Source organism: Pristiophorus japonicus, chromosome 3 (assembly GCF_044704955.1).
Source record: "Pristiophorus japonicus isolate sPriJap1 chromosome 3, sPriJap1.hap1, whole genome shotgun sequence".
NCBI lineage: Eukaryota > Metazoa > Chordata > Chondrichthyes > Pristiophoridae > Pristiophorus > Pristiophorus japonicus.
The window spans coordinates 292371590-292395273 of NC_091979.1; the positions used below are offsets into that span (position 1 = coordinate 292371590).

Sequence of the window (23684 nt, forward strand, 5' to 3'; positions counted from 1 at the left end):
TCCGATAGGCTACGTGCATGTGTGTGTGTTTAATAAACTTATTCCAAATTGTTTTAAAATAATTGGTCTTGCTGTCAATTTAATGCCAGAAAGAGTCAGAAAACTTGCATTGTCTATAGACCTAGTGATGTATTGGATAAATACAGAGATTGGGAAAGCATGTCTCAGAAACAATGTGGTTATAATATGAGATTTTAATTTTCATGTCGACTGGGAGAAGCAGGACAGCTCAAGTAGTAAAGTCAATGAATTTCTAGAATTTCCCTGTTCTCTAGAACAATATTTTTTTGGAGCCAACAAGGGAACAAGGTCATATTAGCTTTAGTGATGAGTAACAAACCAGAATAAGTTAACAATCTGATGGTCATGGATCATATTGTGAATAGCATCCGTAATATGATTGAACTTGATAGTAGGTTTGAGAGGGAAAAGGGACAGTCACAGGCAAATTTTGAAGGGATGAGAAATAAATTGGCTACAGTAAAGTGGGCTAAACTGATAATGGGCACACCTACAGACAAACAGTGGGAAGTATTCAAAGAAGTATTTGGTGCAATACCAAAAGGCAATGCTCAACAAATGATATTGGAGACAGAACCAAGTTAAAAGAAAAGGCATACACAAATGCAAGGAAAAATGGGAATTGGTGGACTGGGAGAACTGTAGAAAATAACAAAGGCATACAAAGAAAGTAATAAGAGGTGCAAAAGGGAATATGAATAAACTTGCAAGCTAGAATTAAAATGTTTTATTATATTAAGAAAAAGAGGGGACAAGAACAAGAGGGAATGTGGACCCAGAAAAGAGTATAATGGAGAATTTGGAAATAATAGAATTGTTTCATGAATACTTTGTAACCGTTTTCACAGTTGAGGAAAAGGACAAAACACCAGCAGTCGAAACCAACCTAAAAGCAAGGGGAGGAAATTATTGGATTTAGTATCCGTTAAAAAAGTAGTAATAGATAAATCTCCAGGACCTGATGGTTTCCACCTCAGGGTAAAAGAAATAAATAAGGAAATTACAGCTGCATTAGTCATAATTTTCCACATTTCACACAAAGGGTAGTGGAAATCTGAAACTCTCTCCCTAATAGGCTGTGGATACTGGGTCGATTGGAATTATCAAGACTGAGATCGATAGATATTTGTTAAGTAAGGGTATCAAGGAATATGGTAAATGGAATTGAGGTATTGATGAGGCATGATCTAATTGAATGGTGCAACATGCTTGAGGGGCTGAATGGCCTACTCCTGTTCCTATTTTGTCTTTGAGTCAAACTGCCAAATGTTGGTTAGTTTTGTGTAGTAGACCGTATTTGAGATTTTACTTTGGGTCTTGCAGCCATCAGGCATAGGAAAGTTCTATCTCTTCAAATTGCCCATTTCTAGACCTGCGTTAAATGACACTTCAGCATTCCTCTTTAAATTTGAAATGCAAAGCAATTTTCAGGATAGATCTGATCTTACGATCTATTGACCCAGAATTTGCGGTCAGATGCTTCCTGCAGGGAAATGCCTCTGATATGCAAATAAAATGCCCACGTACGTGGTGGTCCAGAAGGTACGGAGATTTGTGATCCTGGGACTCTCCGGGTTAGAGGCCCACATTTCTCAGGGACGCATGCGGATTGCAAGCGCCCCTGAGATCATATGGGCCAGCCAAACAAAAGACAGAAGGGGGATCCCCATTCATATTTATGGCGATTCCATATGTACGGAAACCCCATAAGCATGACTGGGAATACCCCTAAAATACCTCTACACGCCAAATCGATTTTTTTTAAATCACATATTTTAAATGAATTAAAATGGCATTTAATTAAATATTTAAAACAAAAATTTAATTTTTTGATAAATTTACATGTTTTAAAGGGGCTAAAAATAACTTTATTTCACAGGTTTTTAAATGTATAACTAATTGATAACATATTTTATTTTTCTGTTTTTTAAAACTCTTGCCTAGGTAAAATCAGGCCTGCTTTTACCAGATGTAAGAATTTCACAGACATTCGCTGGGTAAATAGCCCAACTCTCTGCCCGTGAATGCCCTTTCCCCGGAAATGTGGATAATCTGTCAAGAAAATTCTTGGCAGATTGTAACTTCTGGTTTTAGGCATGCACAGCTCATGCCCCAAGGGCACATGCACACCTCGTACACACCCCTGGGGGCCGCAAATTATGGCCCAATTTTTTTAAATTTGGATTTCAACCACACATTTGAATTAAAATATAATATCAACATAGAAAATAGGTGCAGGAGTAGGCTATTTGGCCCTTCGAGCCTTCAGCGCCATTCAATAAGATCATGGCTGATCATTCCTTCAGTACCCCTTTCCTGCTTTCTCTCCATATCCCTTGATCCCCTTCACCGTAAGAGCCATATCTAACTCCCTCTTGAATATATCCAGTGAACTGGCATCAACAACTCTCTGCGGCAGGGAATTCCACAGGTTAACAACTCTGAGTGAAAATGTTTCTCCTCGTCTCAGTCCTAAATGGCCTACTCCTTATCCTCAGACTATGTCCCCTGGTTCTGGACTTCCCCAACATGGGGAACATTCTTCCTGCATCTAACCTGTCCAGTCCCGTCAGAATCTTATAGGTTTCTATGAGATCCCCTCTCATACTTCTAAACTCCAGTGAATAAAGGCCCAGTTGATCCAGTATCTCCTCATATGTCAGTCCAGCCATCCCTGGAATCAGTCTGGTGAACCTTCGCTGCACTCCCTCAATAGCAAGAATGTCCTTCCTCAGACTAGGAGACTAAAACTGAACACAATATTCCAGGTGAGGCCTCACGAAGGCCCTGTACAACTGCAGTAAGACCTCCGTGCTTCCAAATTCAAATCCCCTAGCTATGAAGGCCAACATACCATTTGCCTTCTTCACCGCCTGCTGTACCTGCGTGCCCACTTTCAGTGACTGATGAACCATGACATCCAGGTCTCGTTGCACCTCCCCTTTTCCTAATCTGCCGCCATTCAGATAATATTCTGCCTTTGTGTTTTTGCCCCCAAAATGGATAACCTCACATTTATCCACATTAAACTGCATCTGCCATGCATTTCCCCACTCACCTAACCTGTCCAAGTCACCCTTCAGCCTCTTAGCGTCCTCCTCACAGCTCACACCGCCACCCAGTTTAATGTCATCTGCAAACTTGGAGATATTACACTCTATTCCTTCATCCAAATCGTTAATGTATATTGTAAAGAGCTGGGCTCCCAGCACTGAGCCCTGCGGCACTCCACTAGTCACTGCCTGCCATTCTGAAAAGGACCCGTTTATCCCGACTCTCTGCTTCCTGTCTGCCTACCAGTTCCCTATCCACGTCAGTATATTACCCCCAATACCATGTGCTTTGACTTTGCACACCAATCTCTTGTGCGGGACCTTGTCAAAAGCCTTCTGAAAGTCCAAATACACCACATCCACTGGTTCTCCCTTGTCCACTCTGCTAGTTACATCCTCAAAAAATTCCAGAAGTTCGTCAAGTTGATTTCCAATTCATAAATCCATACTGACCTGTCACCGCTTTCCAAATGCGCTGCTATTTCGTCCTTCATGATCGATTCCAACACCTTCCCCCACCACCGATGTCAAGCTAACCGGTCTATAATTACCCATTTTCTCTCTCCCTCCTTTTTAAAAAAAAAAAAAAGTTATGTTACATTAGCTACCCTCCAGTCCATGGGAACCGATTAAGAGTCGATAGACTGTTGGAAAATGATCACCAATGCATCCACTATTTCTAGGGCCACTTCGTTGAGCATTCTGGAATGCAGACTATCAGGCCCCAGGGATTTATCGGCCTTCAATCCCATCAATTTCCCTAACTCAATTTCCTGCCTAATAAGGATATCCTTCAGTTCCTCCTTCTCACTAGACCCACTGTCCCCTAGTATCTTTGGAAGGTTATTTGTATCTTCCTTCGTGAAGACAGAACCGAAGTATTGGTTCAATTGGTCTGCCATTTCTTTGTTCCCCATTATAATTTCACCTGAATCCAACTTCAAGGGACCTACATTTGTCTTCACTATTATTTTTCTCTTCACATATTTATAGAAGCTTTTGCAGTCAGTTTTTACATTCCCTGCAAGCTTCCGCTCGTACTCTATTTTCCCCCTCTTAATTAAACCCTTAGTCCTTCTCTGTTGAATTCTAAATTTCTCCCAGTCCTCAGGTTTGTTGCTTTTTCTAGCCAATTTATATGCTTCTTCCTTGGCTTTAAAACTATCCTTTAATTTCCTTTGTTAGCCATGGTTGAGCCACCTTCCCAGTTTTATTTTTACTCCAGACGGGGATGTATATTTGCAGAAGTTCATCCATGTGATCTTTAAATGTTTGCCATTGCTTATCCACCGTCAACCCTTTTAGTATCGTTTGCCAGTCTATTCTAGCCAATTCACGCCTCATACCATCGAAGTTACCTTTCCCTAAGTTCAGGACCTTAGTCTCTGAATTAACTGTGTCACTCTCCATCTTAATAAAGAATCCTACCATATTATGGTCACTCTTCCCCAAGGGGCCTCGCACATCAAGATTGCTAATTAGTCCTTTCTCATTACACAATGCCCAGTCTAGGATGGCCAGCTCCCTGGTTGGTTCCTCGCTATATTGGTCTAGAAAACCATCCCTCATACACTCCAGGAAATTCTCCTCTACCGCATTGCTACCAGTTAGGTTAGCCCAATCAATGTGTAGATTAAAGTCGCCCATGTTTACTGCTGTACCTTTATTGCACACATCCCTTATTTCTTGCTTGATGCTGTCCCCAACCTCACTACTACTATTTAGCCATCTATACATAACACCCACTAGCGTTTTCAGCCCTTTGGTATTCTGCAGCTCCACCCATACCAATTCCACATCATCCAGGCTAATGTCCTTCCTTACAATTGCATTGATTTCATCTTTAAGTAGCAACGCCACCCCACCTCCTTTTTCTTTCTGTCTATCCTTCCTAAATGCTGAATATCCTTGGATGTTGAGTTCCCAGCCTTGGTCCCCCTGGAGCCATGTCTCCGTGATGCCAATCACATCGTATCCATTAACTGCTATCTGCTCAGTTTTTTAACACACTTTGCCCCTTTAGAATTTTGCTGTAATGTGGCCCTTTTTGTTTTTTGCCTTGGGTTTCTCTGCCCTCCACTTTTACTATTCTCCTTTCTATATTTTGCTTCTGCCTCCTTTTTATTTCCCTCTATCTCCCTGCATAGGTTCCCATCCCCCTGCCACATTAGTATTAGCAAACACTCCCCCTAGGACATTAGTTCCAGTCCTGCCCAGGTGGAGACCGTTCGGTTTGTACTGGTCCTACCTCCCCCAGAACCGGTTCCAATGTCACAGGAATTTGAATCGCTCCCTTCTGCACCACTCCTCAAGCCACGTATTCATCTGAGCTATCCTGTGATTCCTACTCTGACTAGCCCGTGGCACTGGTAGCAATCCTGAGATTATTACTTTTGAGGTCCTACTTTTTAATTTGGCTCCTAGCTCTCTAAATTTGCCTCGTAGGACCTCATCCCGTTTTTTACCTATGTCATTGGTACCTATATGCACCACAACAACTGGCTGTTCACCCTCCCTTTTCAGAATGTCCTGCACCCACTCCGTGACATCCTTGACCCTTGCACCAGGGAGGCAACATACCATCCTGGAGTCTCGGTTGCGGCCGCAGAAACGCCTATCTATTCCCCTTACAATTGAATCCCCTATCACTATCGCTCTCCCACTCTTTTTTTTTCCTGCCCTCCTGTGCAGCAGAGCCAGCCACGGTGCCATGAACTTGGCTGCTGCTGCTCCCCCCTGATGAGTCATCCCCCTCAACAGTACTCAAAGCGGTGTATCTGTTTTGTAGGGGGATGACCGCAGGGGATCCCTGCACTATCTTCCTTGCACTGCTCTTCCTGTTGGTCTTCCATTCCCTATCTGGCTGTGGACCCTTTACCTGCGGTAAGACCAACTCACTAAACGTGCTATTCACATCATTCTCAGCATCGTGGATGCTCCAGAGTGAATCCACCTTCAGCTCCAATTCCGCAATGCGGTCCATCAGGAGCTGGAGGCGGACACACTTCCCGCACACTTAGTCGTCAAGGACACCAGAGGGGCCCCTGATTTCCCACATAGTACAGAAGGAGCATAACACTTGTCCGAGCTCTCCTGCCATGACTTAACCCTTAGATACACTTAAATTGGCAACAACCGTGCTGAAAGTTACTGATATAGAAGAGAAAAAAGAAAAACTACTTGCCAATTACCAGCCAATCACTTACCCTCTTGGCTGTGACATCACCTTTCTATTTCTTTCTACTTCTTTTTTGCCTTCTCCCTATAGCTGCACAAGCTGGGCCTTTATAGGCCTCTGTTGATCCCCGGACTCACCCCTCAGCGACCACGAACTCCCGCTGCCTCTCGCGGCCTTTGTAGGCCACACCGATCCCTGGACTCACGCCTCAGCGCCCACGGACTCCCGCTGCCTCTCGCGGCCTTTGTAGGCCTCTGCTGATCCCCGGGCTCACCCCTCAGCGACCACAAACTCCTGCTGCCTCTCGCGGCCTTTATAGGCCTCTGCCGATCCCCGGACTCACGCCTCAGCGACCACGAACTCCCGCTGCCTCTCGCGGCCTTTATAGGCCTCTGCCGATAATGTTCCTGCTACAGGAAAATGCGTATCAAACTCCACTTTGTTCCTGATTTAATCAGTATCACTATGTCACAGCAATATGTGTCATGTGCATGTCTGGTTATATACAATGATTTTGTTTATCCCAAACTATTCAGGTGATGTATGTTTAAATGACAGTATGTTACATATTTTATGTTTAAGAAATGAATACATCCCTTCTGGGAATATTTTCTTTCAACTTATTCTCTATGAAAAGAAATACAATTTTTATAAATCAAAGATAATATGTTCTTATTCAAAATGGTCCTGCCAGCCTTCCTGCTTTCCTCAGGTAAGGTGCAGAAGTAGATTTAACAATGATGTTCTCATGTCAATCATTGTATAATACACTGTCTTGGAAATTGAGCCAGATTGGATGGAAACGAACAAATGCAGTTCTCTTCATCTGCCAAATTGAAAATGTTTTTCCTGCTGGAGTAATAAGAGCCTTCTCACTTCTTTATTCTCTTTTGATGAAACAAGCAGAGAATTGATTTTTACAAAAATGCATGTAATTTTATATGGCAGATAATGGTAGAGTAGGTTACAGGTAAATTATAGAAATAAGTAGTCTGTGTGAGACATACTGCTCTTTTAAGCACAAATGACTAGCATCTTGCTCTCTTGCTAAAGTAACACTTTGCTATTCTGATGATAAGATGGTTATTTTAATAATAATTTTTCTACTGCTACTAAAGCCTGACCTAGTGAACAGCACTAAATTAAAGAATAGGGAGAAAATGTTGATCTAACAGCAGGTGCAAATGATAAAGCACACATTTATTTTCAATCCAACCCTTTTGCCATAAAACCACAAGCTGGGGTCCTGGATTGTTGAGGTCATGACTCCAGCTGTGTCCAGAATGAAAATATTGTTCAAAAATATTTTCCAAATAATAAAATTAATTTCCCCTGGGATAGGTGCTCTTTGTTCACAAATGGATTTTGCATAGTTTAATGATTGGTGTGTTCCTTCCACTACAAATCCTTCATGGTGCACATTAGCCTGCTTTAAAATAGATAACCATGAATAACACCTAGGGTCTCCATCAGATCTATATCTATAGCAGTTGTTGCATATTGGAGATCGCCTTGTGATTCAATTCTCAGTAATCAATATGTAGCCTCAAGCTTCCATCCTTCTTTATGGAGAACTGCTACTGGACATAAACAATAACATCTGGGTTTAACCAATTGCCATGCCAATAACTCTTGTATATATCTACTTGTATAAGGCTTTGTTTTAGATATTTCTACTGTATAGGGATATCAGTTCCCAAGTTAATTCTCAGCCTTAAGCTTTAAATACAGTCTATGTCATCGTGAGAAAATGCTGCTGCTTCATTTTTGAAACCTGACCATTTCTTAGCAGCCCTATTTCTTCACCGGGTATCTGATTCATATAAAGTCTGTCACCAGCTTCCTTATTGTCTCTAACATTATCCAATGGCTACAATAAAAAGAAAAACTTGCATTTTTTTTAAGAGCATCATTCACAACTTCAGGACATCTCAAAGCACTGCACAGCCAATTAAGTACTTTAGAAGTGTAGTCACTGTTGTAATGTAGGAAACGCGGCAGTCAATTTGCATACAGCAAGTCCCCACAAACAACAACATGATAATGACCAGATAAACTGATTTTTAGTGATGTTGGTTGAAGGATAAACATTGGTCAGTACAACGGTGAGAATTCTTCTAAATAGTGCCATGGGATCTTTTACATCCACCTGAGAGGGCATGTCTGGTCTTGGTTTAATGTCTCATCCAAAAGACGATATCTTCGACAGTGCAGCACTCCCTCAGCACTGCACTGGAGTGTCAGCCCAGATTATGTGCTCAAGTCTCTGGAGTGGGACTCGAGTCCATAACCTTTTGAATCAAAGCAGAGATGCTGCCACTGAGCACTTAAAACTTTATTTTCCTCAGGAGAATTTTATGGGGCTTTCATAACTTGTCTTGTATGAAGGTTTATCATCTTCAATTCTGGTCTCAGCTACTTTTTTCAGATAAGGCAGCTGATCCTTAACTTCCACATCTGCAGAAAAATGTGACAATTAGGGCGTGCAAAGATTCCTCTTCCCAAAGGAAACTGGGACAGCCGACCCAGTGGTACCACTAAGGTATGTGAATGTCTGACTACCTAATACTGGATGCACCCCAATCACAGTGGGGGGGATTTCCATGTGCTTACTGCCCTGTCCACACTGAAAAATAAAGCAGTAGGCAGACAAAAATTACCAAAAATAAACCGACTGCATCCTGATTTTCAAGCCAGCCTCGAAATAGGCATCCAGCACTCCTGCCCATAAGAGGCAGGAGCCTTACTGAAATATATAAATCAGGATCTTATGCCAGTCATAGGACCCTGAAGTACTGGTATTGCATATAGAACATAAGAAATAGAAGCAGGAGTAGGCCATACGGCCCCTCGAGCCTGCACCACCATTTAATACGATCATGGCTGATCCGATCATGGATTCTGGTCCACTTCCCTGCCCGCTCCCCATAACTCCTTATTGGTCCACTTCCCTGCCCGCTCCCCATAACTCCTTATTCCCTTATCAGTTAAGAAACTGTCTATTTCTGTCTTAAATTTATTCAATGACCCAACTTCCACAGCTCTCTGAGGCAGCGAATTCTACAGATTTACAACCCTTTGAGAGAAGAAATTCCTCCTCATCTCAGTTTTAAATGGGCGGCCCCTTATTCTAAGATTATGCCCCCTTGTTCTAGTCTCCCCTATCAGTGGAAACATCCTCTCTGCATCCACCTTGTCAAACCCCCTCATAATCTTATACATTTCGATAGAATCACCTCTCATTCTTCTGAATTCCAATGAGTAGAGGCCCAACCTACTCAACCTTTCCTCATAAATCAACCCCCTCATCTCCAGAATCAATCTTGTGAACCTTCTCCGAACTGCCTTCAAAGCAAGTATATCCTTTCTTAAATATCGAAACCAAAACTGAACGCAGTATTCCAGGTGTGGCCTCACCAATACCCTGTATAACTGTAGCAAGACTTCCCTGCTTTTATACTTCATCCCCTTTGCAATAAAGGCCAAGATTGCATTGGCCTTCCTGATCACCTGCTGTACCTGCATACTAACCTTTTGTGTTTCATGCACCAGCACCCCCAGGTCCCGCTGAACTGCAGCACTTTGCAATTTTTCTCCATTTAAATAATAACTAGCTCCTCGATGTTTTTTTTTAATTCCAAAGTGCATAACCTCACACTTTCCAACATTGTACTCCATCTGCCAAATTTTTGCCCACTCACTGAAGAATTGGTGTAAATGGTTGTTTTACACCATTTTTTTTACAAAGTATTACAAAGTAATTACAGCACAGGAGCAGACCATTCGGCCCAACACTTCCATGCCACTGATAATGCTGCACATAAACCTCCTCCCACCCTTCTTGTAACCCCATGAACATATCCTTCTATTACTTTCTCCCTCATGTGTTTATCCAGCTTTCTCTTGAATGCATCTTTGCTACTTGCCTCAACCACTCCCTGTGGTAGCAAGTTCCACATTCTAACCACTCTCTGGGTAAAGAAGTTGCATTTGAATTTCTTATTGGATCTGTTAGTGATTGATGGCCCTTAGTTCTTTTCTCACCCGCAAGTGGAAACATCTTCTCTATGTCTATCCTATCAAACCCTTTCACAATCTTGAAGACCTCTTTCAGGTCACCATTCAGTCTTCTCTTTTCTACAGAAAAGAGCCCCAACCCTGCAGGCATAAACTCTCAGTTCTGGAATCATTCCAGTAAATATTTTTTGCACCACCTTCAGTGCCTCTATATCCTTTTTATAATATGGAGAACAGAACTGTACACAGTACTCCAAGTGTGGTCTAACCAAGGTTATATAGAAGTTGAACATAACTTCTCTGCTTTTCAATTCTATCTCTCTAGAAATGAACCCCAGTGCTTGTTTGCCTTTTTTCTGCCTTATTAACCTGTGTCACTACCTTTAGTGATCCGTGTATCTGTATGCCCAGATCCTTCTGCTTCTCTAACCAATGTAGACAGTTATTTTCTGTTGGAAATGCAGACTATGGATGTACTCTGTGTAGTCACTGTGTAGTTGCATATGATGGAAACTTGTTTACCTGATGTACTATCAATAAGTGTTAAACTGTGTATATACATGCTGACACCATAGAGGGTGCAACTGGTGGAGACTGGGGTTTCCTGCCCTGGTGGCAGGGCCCAGTATAAAAGGCTGCATACCATGTTTGTGCCTCACTCTGGAGTTTGGAATAAAGGACCAAGGTCACTACAGTTTGAGTACAACATATTGCCTCGTGGAGTCATTCATAAGTACATTGCAGACATAACAACTGGCGACAAGAATAATGGCTATCTTTGGTACACTAAAAGACTTTGCAGAGGGTGGTGATTGGGATGCCTTCATGGAAAGGCTCGAGCAAACGACCTGGCAGGGAGATGGACACATTGGCCGAGAAGCGCAAGGCTATACTGCTGACCAGTTGTGGGCCCGAGGTCTACCGCCTCGTCAGGGATTTTCTGGCACCCATGAAGGCCAAGCATAAGACATATGATGAGCTGACTGAACTAATTCGTGACTAACTAAAACCAAAAGAGAGCATCCTCACCGCCAGGTACAGATTCTACACTCACCGCAGACCTGAGGGCCAGGAGATTGCAAAATATGCTGCCGACCTCAGGAGACTTGCGGCACCATGTGATTTTGGCACGCATCTCAACGAAGCATTGCGAGACATCTTCATTATGGGAATCAGCCACAAGGGCCTCCTTCATAAATTATTATCTGCCGACACCACAGTCAACCTGCAGAAGGCCATCAGCATCAGTCAGGCGTTCATGACCTCGACCTGCAGCACCAAGCAAATCATTCATCCTGTAGACTCAAACCCGGCAAGTACTGTACACAGAATGTGCCTTTCACAGGCAGGACTGTAGAACGTGGCTCTGCCCAGGGCAGAGTGCACAGACCTCAGGGTTCCAGAATTCAAAGTCCGCCGAGGGGTGCTAATCGAGTAGCACCATGCTGGCATTGCGGAGGAAACCATAGGACTCACCAGTGTCGGTTTGCTGAGTACGTATGCAAAGCCTGTAACACGAAGGGCCACCTCCAGCGTATGTGTAAAAGAAATACGACTCACCATCTAGCGGAGGAGTCGGTAGATGACTTTGAATCCATGAATGATGATTTGGCAAGAGGGGCAGCTCAGCTCCAAGAAGAATTGTATGGAGTGTATACCTGCACTACCGATTGTCCTCCAGTGAAGATGGAAGTCGAGATAAACGGCGTTCCAGTCTTCATGGAAGTGGACATGGGAGTGAGCCAGGATGACTTAGAGAGGCTATGGAACGAAAAACGACCCGAGCTGGTTCCAGTACAGGAAAAGTTGAGCACCTACACCAAGGAGCTGATCCCAGTCCTTGGTAGTGCGGATGTAAGTGTAATCCATAATGGCGTGGTGCACAAGTTACCTCTGTGGATTGTTGCAGGTGATGGTCCAATGCGATTTGGAAGAAGGTGGATGGGGAAGATCCAGTGGAAATGGGAAGACCTCTTCACTCCAGCAATCGATGTCCCCCGTGCTCAGAGGCAGAGCAAAACCACACCTTCGCTTGGGCTAAGCACAAGAGAACAGACCAGCGCAGCACCTGAGGCACAGACCATCCATCACGACTGCGTGGCAATGATCCAACCAGAACGACCTAAAAGTACCTTCCTGGCTCCAGTGGCAGGACTCCTGGGGAGGAAGATCGAATTCACAGGCACTCTTCCAGCTTTTGTGGCAGAATTGTAGGAGAGAAAGATCAAGGCAGTCGACCTTGAGGACAGAGGCAAGATGGCGTCCCTGCTGCAGTGAGGGGCAGCGTGATTGGAAAAAAAAGATGGCCACAGCCATATCACATGCAATGCTGAGGGACCAACACGTGGTGTCTAACAAAGGAATTGACTGGGGTAAAGCCAGCAGGGTTCTCTTAAAGAAGACCGACAACCAACTGAACTTAAAGACATTGTATGCATGGCAATCAATGTAACGAACTGATTAAGATTGTGAACAAAATGTTGTTGCAAATTGTCGGTACTATTGCTAATGTAAAGAACAAAGTTTTTGCAAGATGTCAGGAATCGAGTGTCCCCAAAAGTAGCAAGCGAGCGACCTCAGGAGGGTGACGGCACTGATCCTGATACCCTGCCCCAGGTCTATCCCACGCTGCAGGCACCTGATGGCACTACTCGCCACGGACCGGGAAACAAAAATGATGCCAATACGCGCAGTCGGCCGCCATTGCCCACCACCCGGGTGGAGACGGTGCAGCTCCCAGACCCAGTCGCTACCTCGGCCATGTCCGGGAGCGAAAGGTCAGAACCAACGAGTTCCCCAAACGGGACCTGAAACAGCCAGGTTCCCAACACCGTGAGAGAGCAGGCAGAAGATTTTGCAGCCCTCAAAAGAGGACAGGGAGGCCACACATCTGTGGCTCTGCCCACCACTAGGCAATGGCAAAAGCCCCGAATACTGGCTAGGTGAGTGAACCAAGTCCACCCCGCTAGCAGGGGGCGCAGCGCCATCAGACGACTAGGACTCCGTCCGGTTGCTCTGGAACTAGCGTCCTCGCATACCTGTACTGCTACCTCAGTACTGACCATGAATGCAATCTACCCAATCCTGGCGCATGACCTTTAAAATGTAATGAATGTAAGTCACTGAACCAAGGTGTCACGATACAAACGGTTAAAAAAATGTTTTTTTTCTTCCTTTCTTTTACTTGCACTGTGTCCAATCCTGTATGTTAATGTAATGGGCCAGCTGCATGATCTCGCTTTTGGGGGAGGGGAGGTGGGGAATGGATGTATGTAGTCATGGACACACACATGGATCATACCCAGAACCCACTGGAACCTCCACTGCATCATCGAACCATCCAATCTGGTAACCACTATCCAACGTTGTGGCAAAAGGACTTGGGGCTTAACAGGGAGAGAGCCAAGCCAAAGCACAGCCAAGGTCCAAGGGCTATTGGCACTTAAGTCTGGGGAGAGCTAAGCCAGAGCACATAGTGCAAAGGTAATTGGCACAAAGGACTTTGGGGAGAGTGATGTTGTATATGCAGACTATGGATGTACTCTCTGTGTAGTCACTGTGTGGTTGCATAAGATGGAGACTTGTTTACCTGATGTACTATCAATAAGGTTTACACTGTGTATAGACATGCTGGCACCACTAGAGGGTGCAACTGGTGGAGACTGGGGGTTTCCTGCCCTGGTGGGCAGGGCCCAGTATAAAAGGCTGCACACCATGCTTGTGCCTCACTCTGGAGTTTGATATAAAGGACCAAGGTCACTACAGTTTGAGTACAACACATTGCCTCGTGGAGTCATTCATGAGTACATTCCAGACATAATATTTTCTAAGGGCTATTTGGCCAGGGTTTCCACCGATCTTCTCTGAGGTTATCCTCCATGGAAATTTTACCTCATTATTTTTGAAGAAGAAATGGAGCTAGCTTTTCATCTTTACTACCTGGGTTTAAAGCATCACCTGTCTGAAAAGCAGAGTAGAAAATGAGGTGTACAAGATTGCACGCATGTTACAGCTGATTTTTGTTTAATTTCTGTTCAGGGTGTGCAATCTGGTGGGGGGGGGGAGAAGGGGGTCTGTGATCGCGGCCTGGGTCTGATCACGTAGTGCGGGAAACAGGTTTGCTTTGAGGTTCAGGAGGGAAGCACTCCTCCTCCTGGCCCACAAGCAGTGCTGGAAAAGCACTTACTACTTCCATGCAGCAGTCCTCACCTACATTTAGCTCCCAGCTGGCCAGCAATAAAGTTGGAAGAGACGAAATCTGAGGCACACAGCCTCATTATAATATTTAAATGAGTGACCCGTTTCCTGAGAGTGCATTGGTTGCCCACCTCTATTAAAACCTGGAAGTGGATGGGTTCGGTTTGGGTTTTAAATTTTTTACATTTTAACATTCCACCCGACCCTAAACCCACCTGTTTTGGGGGGGGGTTAATATTATCCCCATTCCTCCTCATCATGACAAGGCACACTGCAGCTGATCCATGATGTAATATGTCTACCACTGAAAATTCTTAATATTTAACAAGAGCTTCAGCGTATGAGAGGTTTGAGGAACGTTATGCAAGATATGTACTCACTCGGAAACATAGAAAATAGGTGCAGGAGTAGGCCATTCGACCCTTCGAGCCTGCACCACCATTCAATAACATCATGGCTGATCATCACCTCAGTACCACTTTCCTGCTTTCTCTCCATATCCCTTGATCCCTTTAGCCATAAGGGCCATATCTAACTCCCTCTTGAATATATCCAATGAACTGGCATCAACAACTTTCTGTGGTAGAGAATTCCACAGGTTAACAACTGAGTGAATAAGTTTCTCCTCATCTCGGTCCTAAATGGCCTACCCCTTATCCTTAGATTGTGTCCTCTGGTTCGGGGCTTCCTAACATCGGGAACATTCTTCTTGCATCTAACTTGTCCAGTCCCATCAGAATTTTATATGTTTCTATGAGATCCTCTCTCATCCTTCTAAACTCCAGTGCATACAGGCCCAGTTGATCCAGTCTCTCCTCATGTCAGTCCTGCCATCCCGGGATTCAGTCTGGTGAACCTTCGCTGCACTCCCTCAATAGCAAGAACGTCCTTCCTCAAACTAGGAGACCAAAACTGAACACAATATTCCAGGTGAGGCCTCAGCAAAGCCCTGTACAACTGCAGTAAGACCTCCCTGCTCCTATACTCAAATCCCCTAGCTATAAAGGCCAACATACCCTTTGCCTTCGTCACCGCCTGCTGTACCTGCATGCCAACTTTCAATCACTGATGTACCATGACACCCAGGTCTCGTTGCACCTTCCCTTTTCGTAATCTGCCGCCATTCAGATAATATTCTGCCTTCGTGTTTTTGCCACCGAAGTGGATAACCTCACATTTATCCACATTATACTGCATCTGCCATGCATTTGCCCACTCACCTAACCTGTCCAAGTCACCCTGCAGCCTCTTAGCATCCTCCTCACAGCTCACACCGCCACCCAGCTTAGTGTCATCTGCAAACTTGGAGATATTACACTCAATTCCTTCATCTAAATCATTGATGTATATTTAAATAGCTGGGGTCCCAGCACTGAGCCCTGCAGCATCCCACTAGTCACTGCCTGCCATTCTGAAAAGGATCCGTTTATCCCGACTCTCTGCTTCCTGTCTGCCAACCAGTTCTCTATCCACGTCAATACATTACCCCCAATACCATGTGCTTTAATTTTGCACACCAATCTCTTGTGTGGGACCTTGTCAAAAGTCTCTTGAAAGTCCAAATACACCACATCCACTGGTTCTCCCTTGTCCACTCTACTAGTTATATCCTCAAAAAATTCTATAAGATTTGTCAAGCATGATTTCCCTTTCAAAAATCCATGCTGACTTGGATCGATCCTGTTACTGATTTCCAAATATGCTGCTATTTCATCCTTAATGATTGATTCTAACATTTTCCCCACTACTGATGTCTATAATTACCCGTTTTCTCTCTCCCTCCTTTCTTAAAAAGTGGCGTTACATTAGCTACCCTACAGTCCATAGGAACTGATCCAGAGTCGATAGACTGCTGGAAAATGATCACCAATGCATCCACTATTTCTTGGGCCACTTCCTTAAGTACTCTGGGATGCAGACTTTCAGGCCCTGGGATTTATCGGCCTTCAATCCCATCAATATCCCGAACACAATTTCCTGACTAATAAGGATTTCTTTCAGTTCCTCCTTCTCACTAGACCCTTGGTCCCCTAGTATTTACATAAGAACATAAGAATTAGGAACAGGAGTTGGCCATCTAGCCCCTCGAGCCTGCTCCGCCATTCAACAAGATCATGGCTGATCTGGCCGTGGATTCAGCTCCACTTACCCGCCCGCTCCCCATAACCCTTAATTCCCTTATTGGTTAAAAATCTATCTGTTATTTGAATACATTCAATGAGCTAGCCTCAACTGCTTCCTTGGGCAGAGAATTCCACAGATTCACAACCCTCTGGGAGAAGAAATTCCTTCTCAACTCGGTTTTAAATTGGCTCCCCCGTATTTTGAGGCTGTGCCCTCTAGTTCTAGTCTCCCCGACCAGTGGAAACAACCTCTCTGCCTCTATCTTGTCTATCCCTTTCATTATTTTAAATGTTTCTATAAGATCACCCCTCATCCTTCTGAACTCCGAGTAAAGACCCAGTCTACTCAATCTATCATCATAAGGTAACCCCCTCATCTCCGGAATCAGCCTAGTGAACCGTCTCTGTACCCCCTCCAAGGCTAGTATATCCTTAAGTAAGGTGACCAAAACTGCATGCAGTACTCCAGGTGCAGTCTCACCAATACCCTATACAGTTGCAGCAGGACCTCCCTGCTTTTGTACTCCATCCCTCTCGCAATGAAGGCCAACATTCCATTCGCCTTCCTGATTACCTGCTGCACCTGCAAACTAACTTTTTGGGATTCATGCACAAAGACCCCCAGGTCCCTCTGCACCGCAGCATGTTGTAATTTCTCCCCATTCAAATAACATTCCCTTTTACTGTTTTTTTTTTTTTTCCCAAGGTGGATGACCTCACATTTTCCGACATTGTATTCCATCTGTCAAACCTTAGCCCATTCGCTTAACCTATCTAAATCTCTTTGCAGCCTCTCTGTGTCCTCTACACAACCTGCTTTCCCACTAATTTTTGTGTCATCTGCAAATTTTGTTACACTACACTCTGTCCCCTCTTCCAGGTCATCTATGTATATTGTAAACAGTTGTGGTCCCAGCACCGATCCCTGTGGCACACCACTAACCACCGATTGCCAATCTGAAAAGGTTAATTGTATGTTCCTTAGTAAAGACAGAACCAAAATATTTGTTCAATTGGTCTGCCATTTCTTTGTTCCCCATTATAAATTCACCTGATTCTGACTGCAAGGGACCTATGTTTGTCTTCACTAATCTTTTTCTGTTCACATATCTATAGAAGCTTTTGCAGTCCGTTTTTATGTTCCCAGCTAGCTTCATATTCTATTTTCCCCCTCCTAATTAAACCCTTTGTCCTCCTCTGCTGAATTCTAAATTTCTCCCAGTCCTCAGATTTGTTGCTTTTTCTGGCCAATTTATATGCCTCTTCCTTGGATTTAACACTATCCCTAATTTCCCGTGTTAGCCACAGTTGTGGCACCTTCCCTGTTTTATTTTTACTCCAGACCGGGATGTACAATTGTTGAAATTCATCCATGTGATCTTTAAATATTTGCTATTGCCTATCCACTGTCAACCCTTTAAGTAACGTTCGCCAGTTTATTCTAGCCAATTTACGCCTCATACCATCGAAGTTACCTTTCCCGAAGTTCAGGACCTTAGTCTCTGAATTAACTGTGTCACTCTCCATCTTAATAAAGAACCCTACCATATTATGGTCACTCTTCCCCAAGGGGCCTCGCACATCAAGATTGCTAATTAGTCCTTTCTCATTACACATCACCCAGTCTAGGATGTCCAGCCCTCTAGTTGGTTCCTCGACATATTGGTCTAGAAAACCATCCCTAATACACTCCAGGAAATCCTCCTCCACCGTACTGCTACCAGTTTGGTTAGCCCAATCTATATGTAGATTAAAGTCGGCCATAATAACTGTTGTACCCTTATTGCATGCGTCCCTAATTTCTTGTTTGATGCTGTCCCTAACCTCACTACTACTGTTTGGTGGTCTGTACACAACTCCCACTAGCGTTTTCTGCCCTTTGGTATTTCGCAGCTCTACCCATATAGATTCTACATCATCCAAGCTAATGTCCTTCCTTACTATTGCGTTAATTTCCTCTTTAACCAGCAACGCTACCCCACCTCCTTTTCCTTTCTGTCTATCCTTTCTGAATGTTGAGTTCTCAGCCTTGGTCACCCTGAAGCCATGTCTCCGTAATCCCAATTATATCATATTCGTTAATAGCTGCCTGCGCAGTTAATTCATCCACCTTATTACGAATACTTCTCGCATTGAGGCACAGAGCCTTCCGGCTTGTCTTTTTAACACACTTTGTCCCTTTAGAATTTTGCCCCTTTAGAAATTAAACCTAAGAATTTTTGTTCCTCATTATTTTAGTATAATTAGAATTTTGGGGTTCCCAGGGGAAATCCTGCTTTCGCATATACACGCCAACTGCAATGTTCACTCGATGTCGAAACAATGACAGCTGATTTTTGATCCGGTAATTGTTTGCCATATTTTATAACTGCAGGATCTTATAGCACCTCTTCTTGGCATGTGTAGGTGATACTAAATGTATTCTGAAATGTAACCCAGTATGCAGATTACAGAGAAAAAAGGGGAAATAAATATATTGCAGCACGGCACATGCTGTGAGTGCGAAAATGCTGCATCTTACACTCTGCATTTGCAAAAAAGTAATATATTCACGACATTAATCACAGTTACATTTCTCACTTTGCATCTGGTTAATTCAATTTCACATTTGTGTAAACATTTCATAAAACTGACAATGTGAAACTTCCTGCATTGTAAAATAAGACATTATCACACATGATGGGAGTAAATGGAATGACCTTTAAAGTTCCTATGATCTATGTGTGACCATTTCTGCATGTTGCTCCAACATACTGACTTAATCATTCATCTGGCAATAAATAACAGTAACAAATTTCCATCTACGTCAGCAATAATGACAGCATTAATTGGACCAAATATTATCTGAACAGTAAAACTGTTTCTAAAACTAATTAGGAGGGCAAATCACCTGGTGGGAGGCGTTGACTGGCCAGAAGAGGCCAAGGTAACATTGCTGTGACGTCCTTCTGCTCCTCCTGGTCCACAAGTGCCCTCCACCGCCCACTCCTCTCACACCCCAGGTCCCACAAGGAGTCCTTGGATCTCCCCAACCCCATCCTTGTCTCTCCCTCTCTGCGCCGGCACCGGTTGCCAAAGCCCTTGCCCAGCGCTAACTTTATGCCAAACACAGTTTCCTTGGTTCACTGGCATCCTAAGGCGCCCGACCCGATCTCCAGCTCCCCCCGCTGGCCCTGACGTCAGTCTAGTTGGGTCTAGGAGGGAGACCGCCCTGCATTATTTAAATGAGGCTCAAAAGGTTCATTGCCCCATGCCCCATGCTGAGATCCCATGGGGGTTTTCCTCCCGCTTACACCCCCGCCCATCCCGAACGCACAGCCGAGTTAAAATCAAAGTTTCTGTATCAGTCTCTCCTCCTCTCAGTTTCCTCTCTATTCTGTATGTCTCCTTCATTTCTGTGTGGCCCCTTTACTGATTTACTCAATATGTATTCCTTGTCTTTTTAATGCCATGAGTGTGCATATACCAGGTTACAGCTGAGGGCAGGGAGATGCAATGAAAGGTGTTGCAATATGGGTGATTTAGAAAGAATGTGGAACTGAGAGTCAGCCTATGGCGGGGAACAGCAGGTGGTAGGAAACAACAGATTGGGGTTGAAGCATGGAAGGAACAGGTAGAGGGAATGGGGGAGGGCTTGAGTCGACTAATCTTGGAAAATAGTGGGGGTTAAATTGGATAACCCCTGAAAACAGGCGCAGGATCACGATGTGCGATTAACGCGCGCCCATTGAATGCACTGCAGGCAGGATTTCTGTGAGCAACCAACGCTCCTGCGCTATTCATTGGCTGCATACATCAGCAGGGGCCCAATATCGTAAGTGCCTAGCACTACTTAAAGCTAGCCTGCACCTCTTAAAGGGGAGGTGCATTGTGGCTGCTGGTAATGCAGACATCAGGAAGGCCAATGGTATCTTGACCTTTATTGCAAAGGGGATGGAGTATAAAAGCAGGGAAGTCTTGCTACAGTTATATAAGGTATTGGTGAGGCCACACCTGGAATACTGCGTGCAGTTTTGGTTTCCATATTTACAAAAGGATATACTTGCTTTGGAGGCAGTTCAGAGAAGGTTCACTAGGTTGATTCCGGGGATGAGGGTGTTGACTTTTGAGGAAAGGTTAAGTAGGTTGGGCCTCTACTCATTGGAATTCAGAAGAATGAGAGGTGATCTTATCGAAAGGTATAAGATTATGAGGGGGTTTGACAAGGTGGATGCAGAGAGGCTGTTTCCACTGATGGGGGAGACTAGAATAAGTAGCCACTTAAAACTTGGATGAGGAGGAATTTCTTCTCTGAGGGTTGTAAACCTGTGGAATTCACTGCCTCAGAGAGCTGTGGAAGCTGGAACATTGAATAAATTTAAGACAGAAATAGACAGTTTTAAACGATAGGGGTTATGGGGAGTGGGGGAGGGGGGAGGGGGGAGGGGGGAGGTGGAGCTGAGTCCATGATCAGATCAGCCATGAGTTTATTGAATGGTGGAGCAGGCTCAAGGGGCCATATGGCCGACTCTTGTTCCTATTTCTTATGTTCTTATGAATATTGTGCTGTGGAAGAATCAATAATGGCTGACCATGGGAGAAAGCGTGTATGAATGTTTTTAGACTCTGCGCTGAAGGTCTTGGTGGAAAGAGGGAGAGAGGTCCTGCTTCCTCAGGTGGGCCAGAGGCCCTCCAGATACATACTCAGCAGGCAGTGGCAAGAGATAGCAGAGGAGGTCAATGCCAAGAGTGTAGCCGCAAGGATCTGGATGCAGTGCAAGAAAAGGTTTAATGATCTCACGTGAGTTGTTACTGTCAGTGAATGCATCTTCAAATGTTATATTCTACCAACTGCACCACTAGCCACAGCGACTGCTCAATTCACCACACCCCCATCAATCACCTACCAACAACCTCTATTAATCAGGACTCATACCCAACATTCATATGCTTTACCTCACACTCACATCTCACATCTTGCACATGCTACCAGCTATTCAACCGTGACAGCCACATCACTCAAACATTGCACGACACTCACTGACACACTTCGCTCTTTCTTGCAGGAAAAGGTGGCACACAACAGGAGGCAACAGGAATTAATGGGAGGTGGAAGGCACATGCATGTTTTAATCTCCATGGAGAAGACAGTGCTGGCCATTGTGGGAAGGACTGGTGCTGAAGCCATTGAAGACGAGGGTATCAGCATACCTAATCCTTCATCTATCACTGCACATCTCCCTCATCCCTCAATCTCTTCTGACTTACAAGCCGCAGATTGTGTAAGCATGCAGTTCTTACTTTCTCCTCTCCCTTCACCACAACCTTACCCTTGTCCCTTTTCCCTTTCAGATATTCAACAACTGCAGCCTGCCCAGGAAGTGGAGGAAGAGCAAGAAGACAGTGATGAGAAAAACGCACCATCACTCGATTTCATACACTCAGCCACCAGCTCAGATACTGACTCTGCGCATATCTTAGAGGATAGCATAGAGGTGGTATCTGCACATGGTGAGACACTGGACACAAGTGTGCTGCAGCCAGGGAAGGGGGCAAGAATAGCGCAGGTGCGCAAATCCCTTTGCAAAAATGGATCGGTGCACAACCCATTGGAAGTGGGCACACGCATCACAGACGCTATTTTGTTTGTTTAAGAGACCTCATAGCAGCCATAAAACGGGTGCTACAGAGCCCAATTTCTCCCCCAGAGTAAGTAGGCAATGGAGCCTGGGTCTGGCAGATCTTTGGGATGGCTGGGCTTCTCACAGACCTATCCCACCTGAGGTGTGTTGCGGCAGTCAAGGGTCCAATTGTATACCTGTAGAGGAATCTCTCTCCATATATCTCATGTAGCACCAGTCCACTAAAAAGAAAACACAGCCTCTAAATTCTTACACAAGTTGCTAATGCATACTAAAGTTAAAAATAAACTAAAGGAAACCTAATTGTTCTTTGATAAGCTTTACCGTGAATATCTTGTTTCTATTATTGAGGGTTGAACTCCTCTGACATGCATACTGAGAAATAGTTATCTCTGGTGAAGCTGGTGGCAGACAGGCCTTCTGCACCTAAGGAAAGAAACAGAGCAGAATCAATTTCATTGCTAGCTCAGGTTAGAGTTATCGGCTTTTTGTTGGGCCTGCTTATGTTATCTATTCTATGCAAAATGAACACACATGATATTGTTAGCAGCCAGTAATTATAGGTTTAAAATTTGTTAACTCAACTAATGAGTACTGAAAAGTCTGTTTGCTGCTTAGTGCACTAATTAAAGAAGATTCTTTGTAATTTAGAAACAAATAAATTCATATAGGGTGAATTCTAACAAATCTTTCCCTATTGTTATAGGTTGTGATTTCTCTCATCTTCATGGTGAAAGAATCAGTCCCAAATAAAGGGTACGAAGCAGCTGAAGACTGGAATTTTAACTTACATTGTTTTAACTGGCTAGGCTACATAAGGAGATGAAGGAGTTATATTGACCTTTATGTGTAACAGATGACAAACTGCACAGGTCACAACATGTCAGAGCCTTTATAAGAACAAGGGTGTTATTGCCAACTAATATTATTGGTGTGATATCTACTTATGACATCACTAAGAAGCACACTACACACAAGATTGCTCTTAACACAGAAACTGTCATCATGTGACCATAACACATGATCCTTTATTATTTACATAATTAGTTGCAGTACCACCGTATTCCACTAGATGGAACAGTCGTCCACTAGGGGGAGCTCTATTACATTTCTCCCTCCTTATTGAAGTAATCATAACAAAATACTCATTATACATAACTTGCATGGTTATACACAACAAAAGATATTGACGTATTTTTCCATATTTACAAATTAAACTTAAACACTGGTTTTCCATTTCAAAGAGGATACCTTTGCTCTTGAACAGAAATTTCCAAACTTCTTGTAGTACATAAATTCATTCTAGACTGATCCTGAGGAGAATTTTCTTTCAAGGGCAACCCTTGATTCACGTTTAGACTCTCTACAACTTCAGACTGTTTGTCTGCCTGACTCAGACTCACACTTAAATTATGACTTTCTCTTGGACTTGTTTCTAGTACATCTGATATAGGATTTGCTACTAGTACTCTAC

General features: G+C 43.9%; 1 protein-coding gene across 1 annotated transcript in view; it reads right to left on the reverse strand.

The window, feature by feature from the left end:
• The window catches only part of dntt (deoxynucleotidyltransferase, terminal), a 492443-nt gene that overhangs the window by 382694 nt on the left and 86065 nt on the right, over positions 1-23684 (reverse strand). The window contains 1 exon segment of the mRNA XM_070875033.1: positions 22535-22611. Coding sequence (XP_070731134.1) covers positions 22535-22611 — 77 coding nt within the window.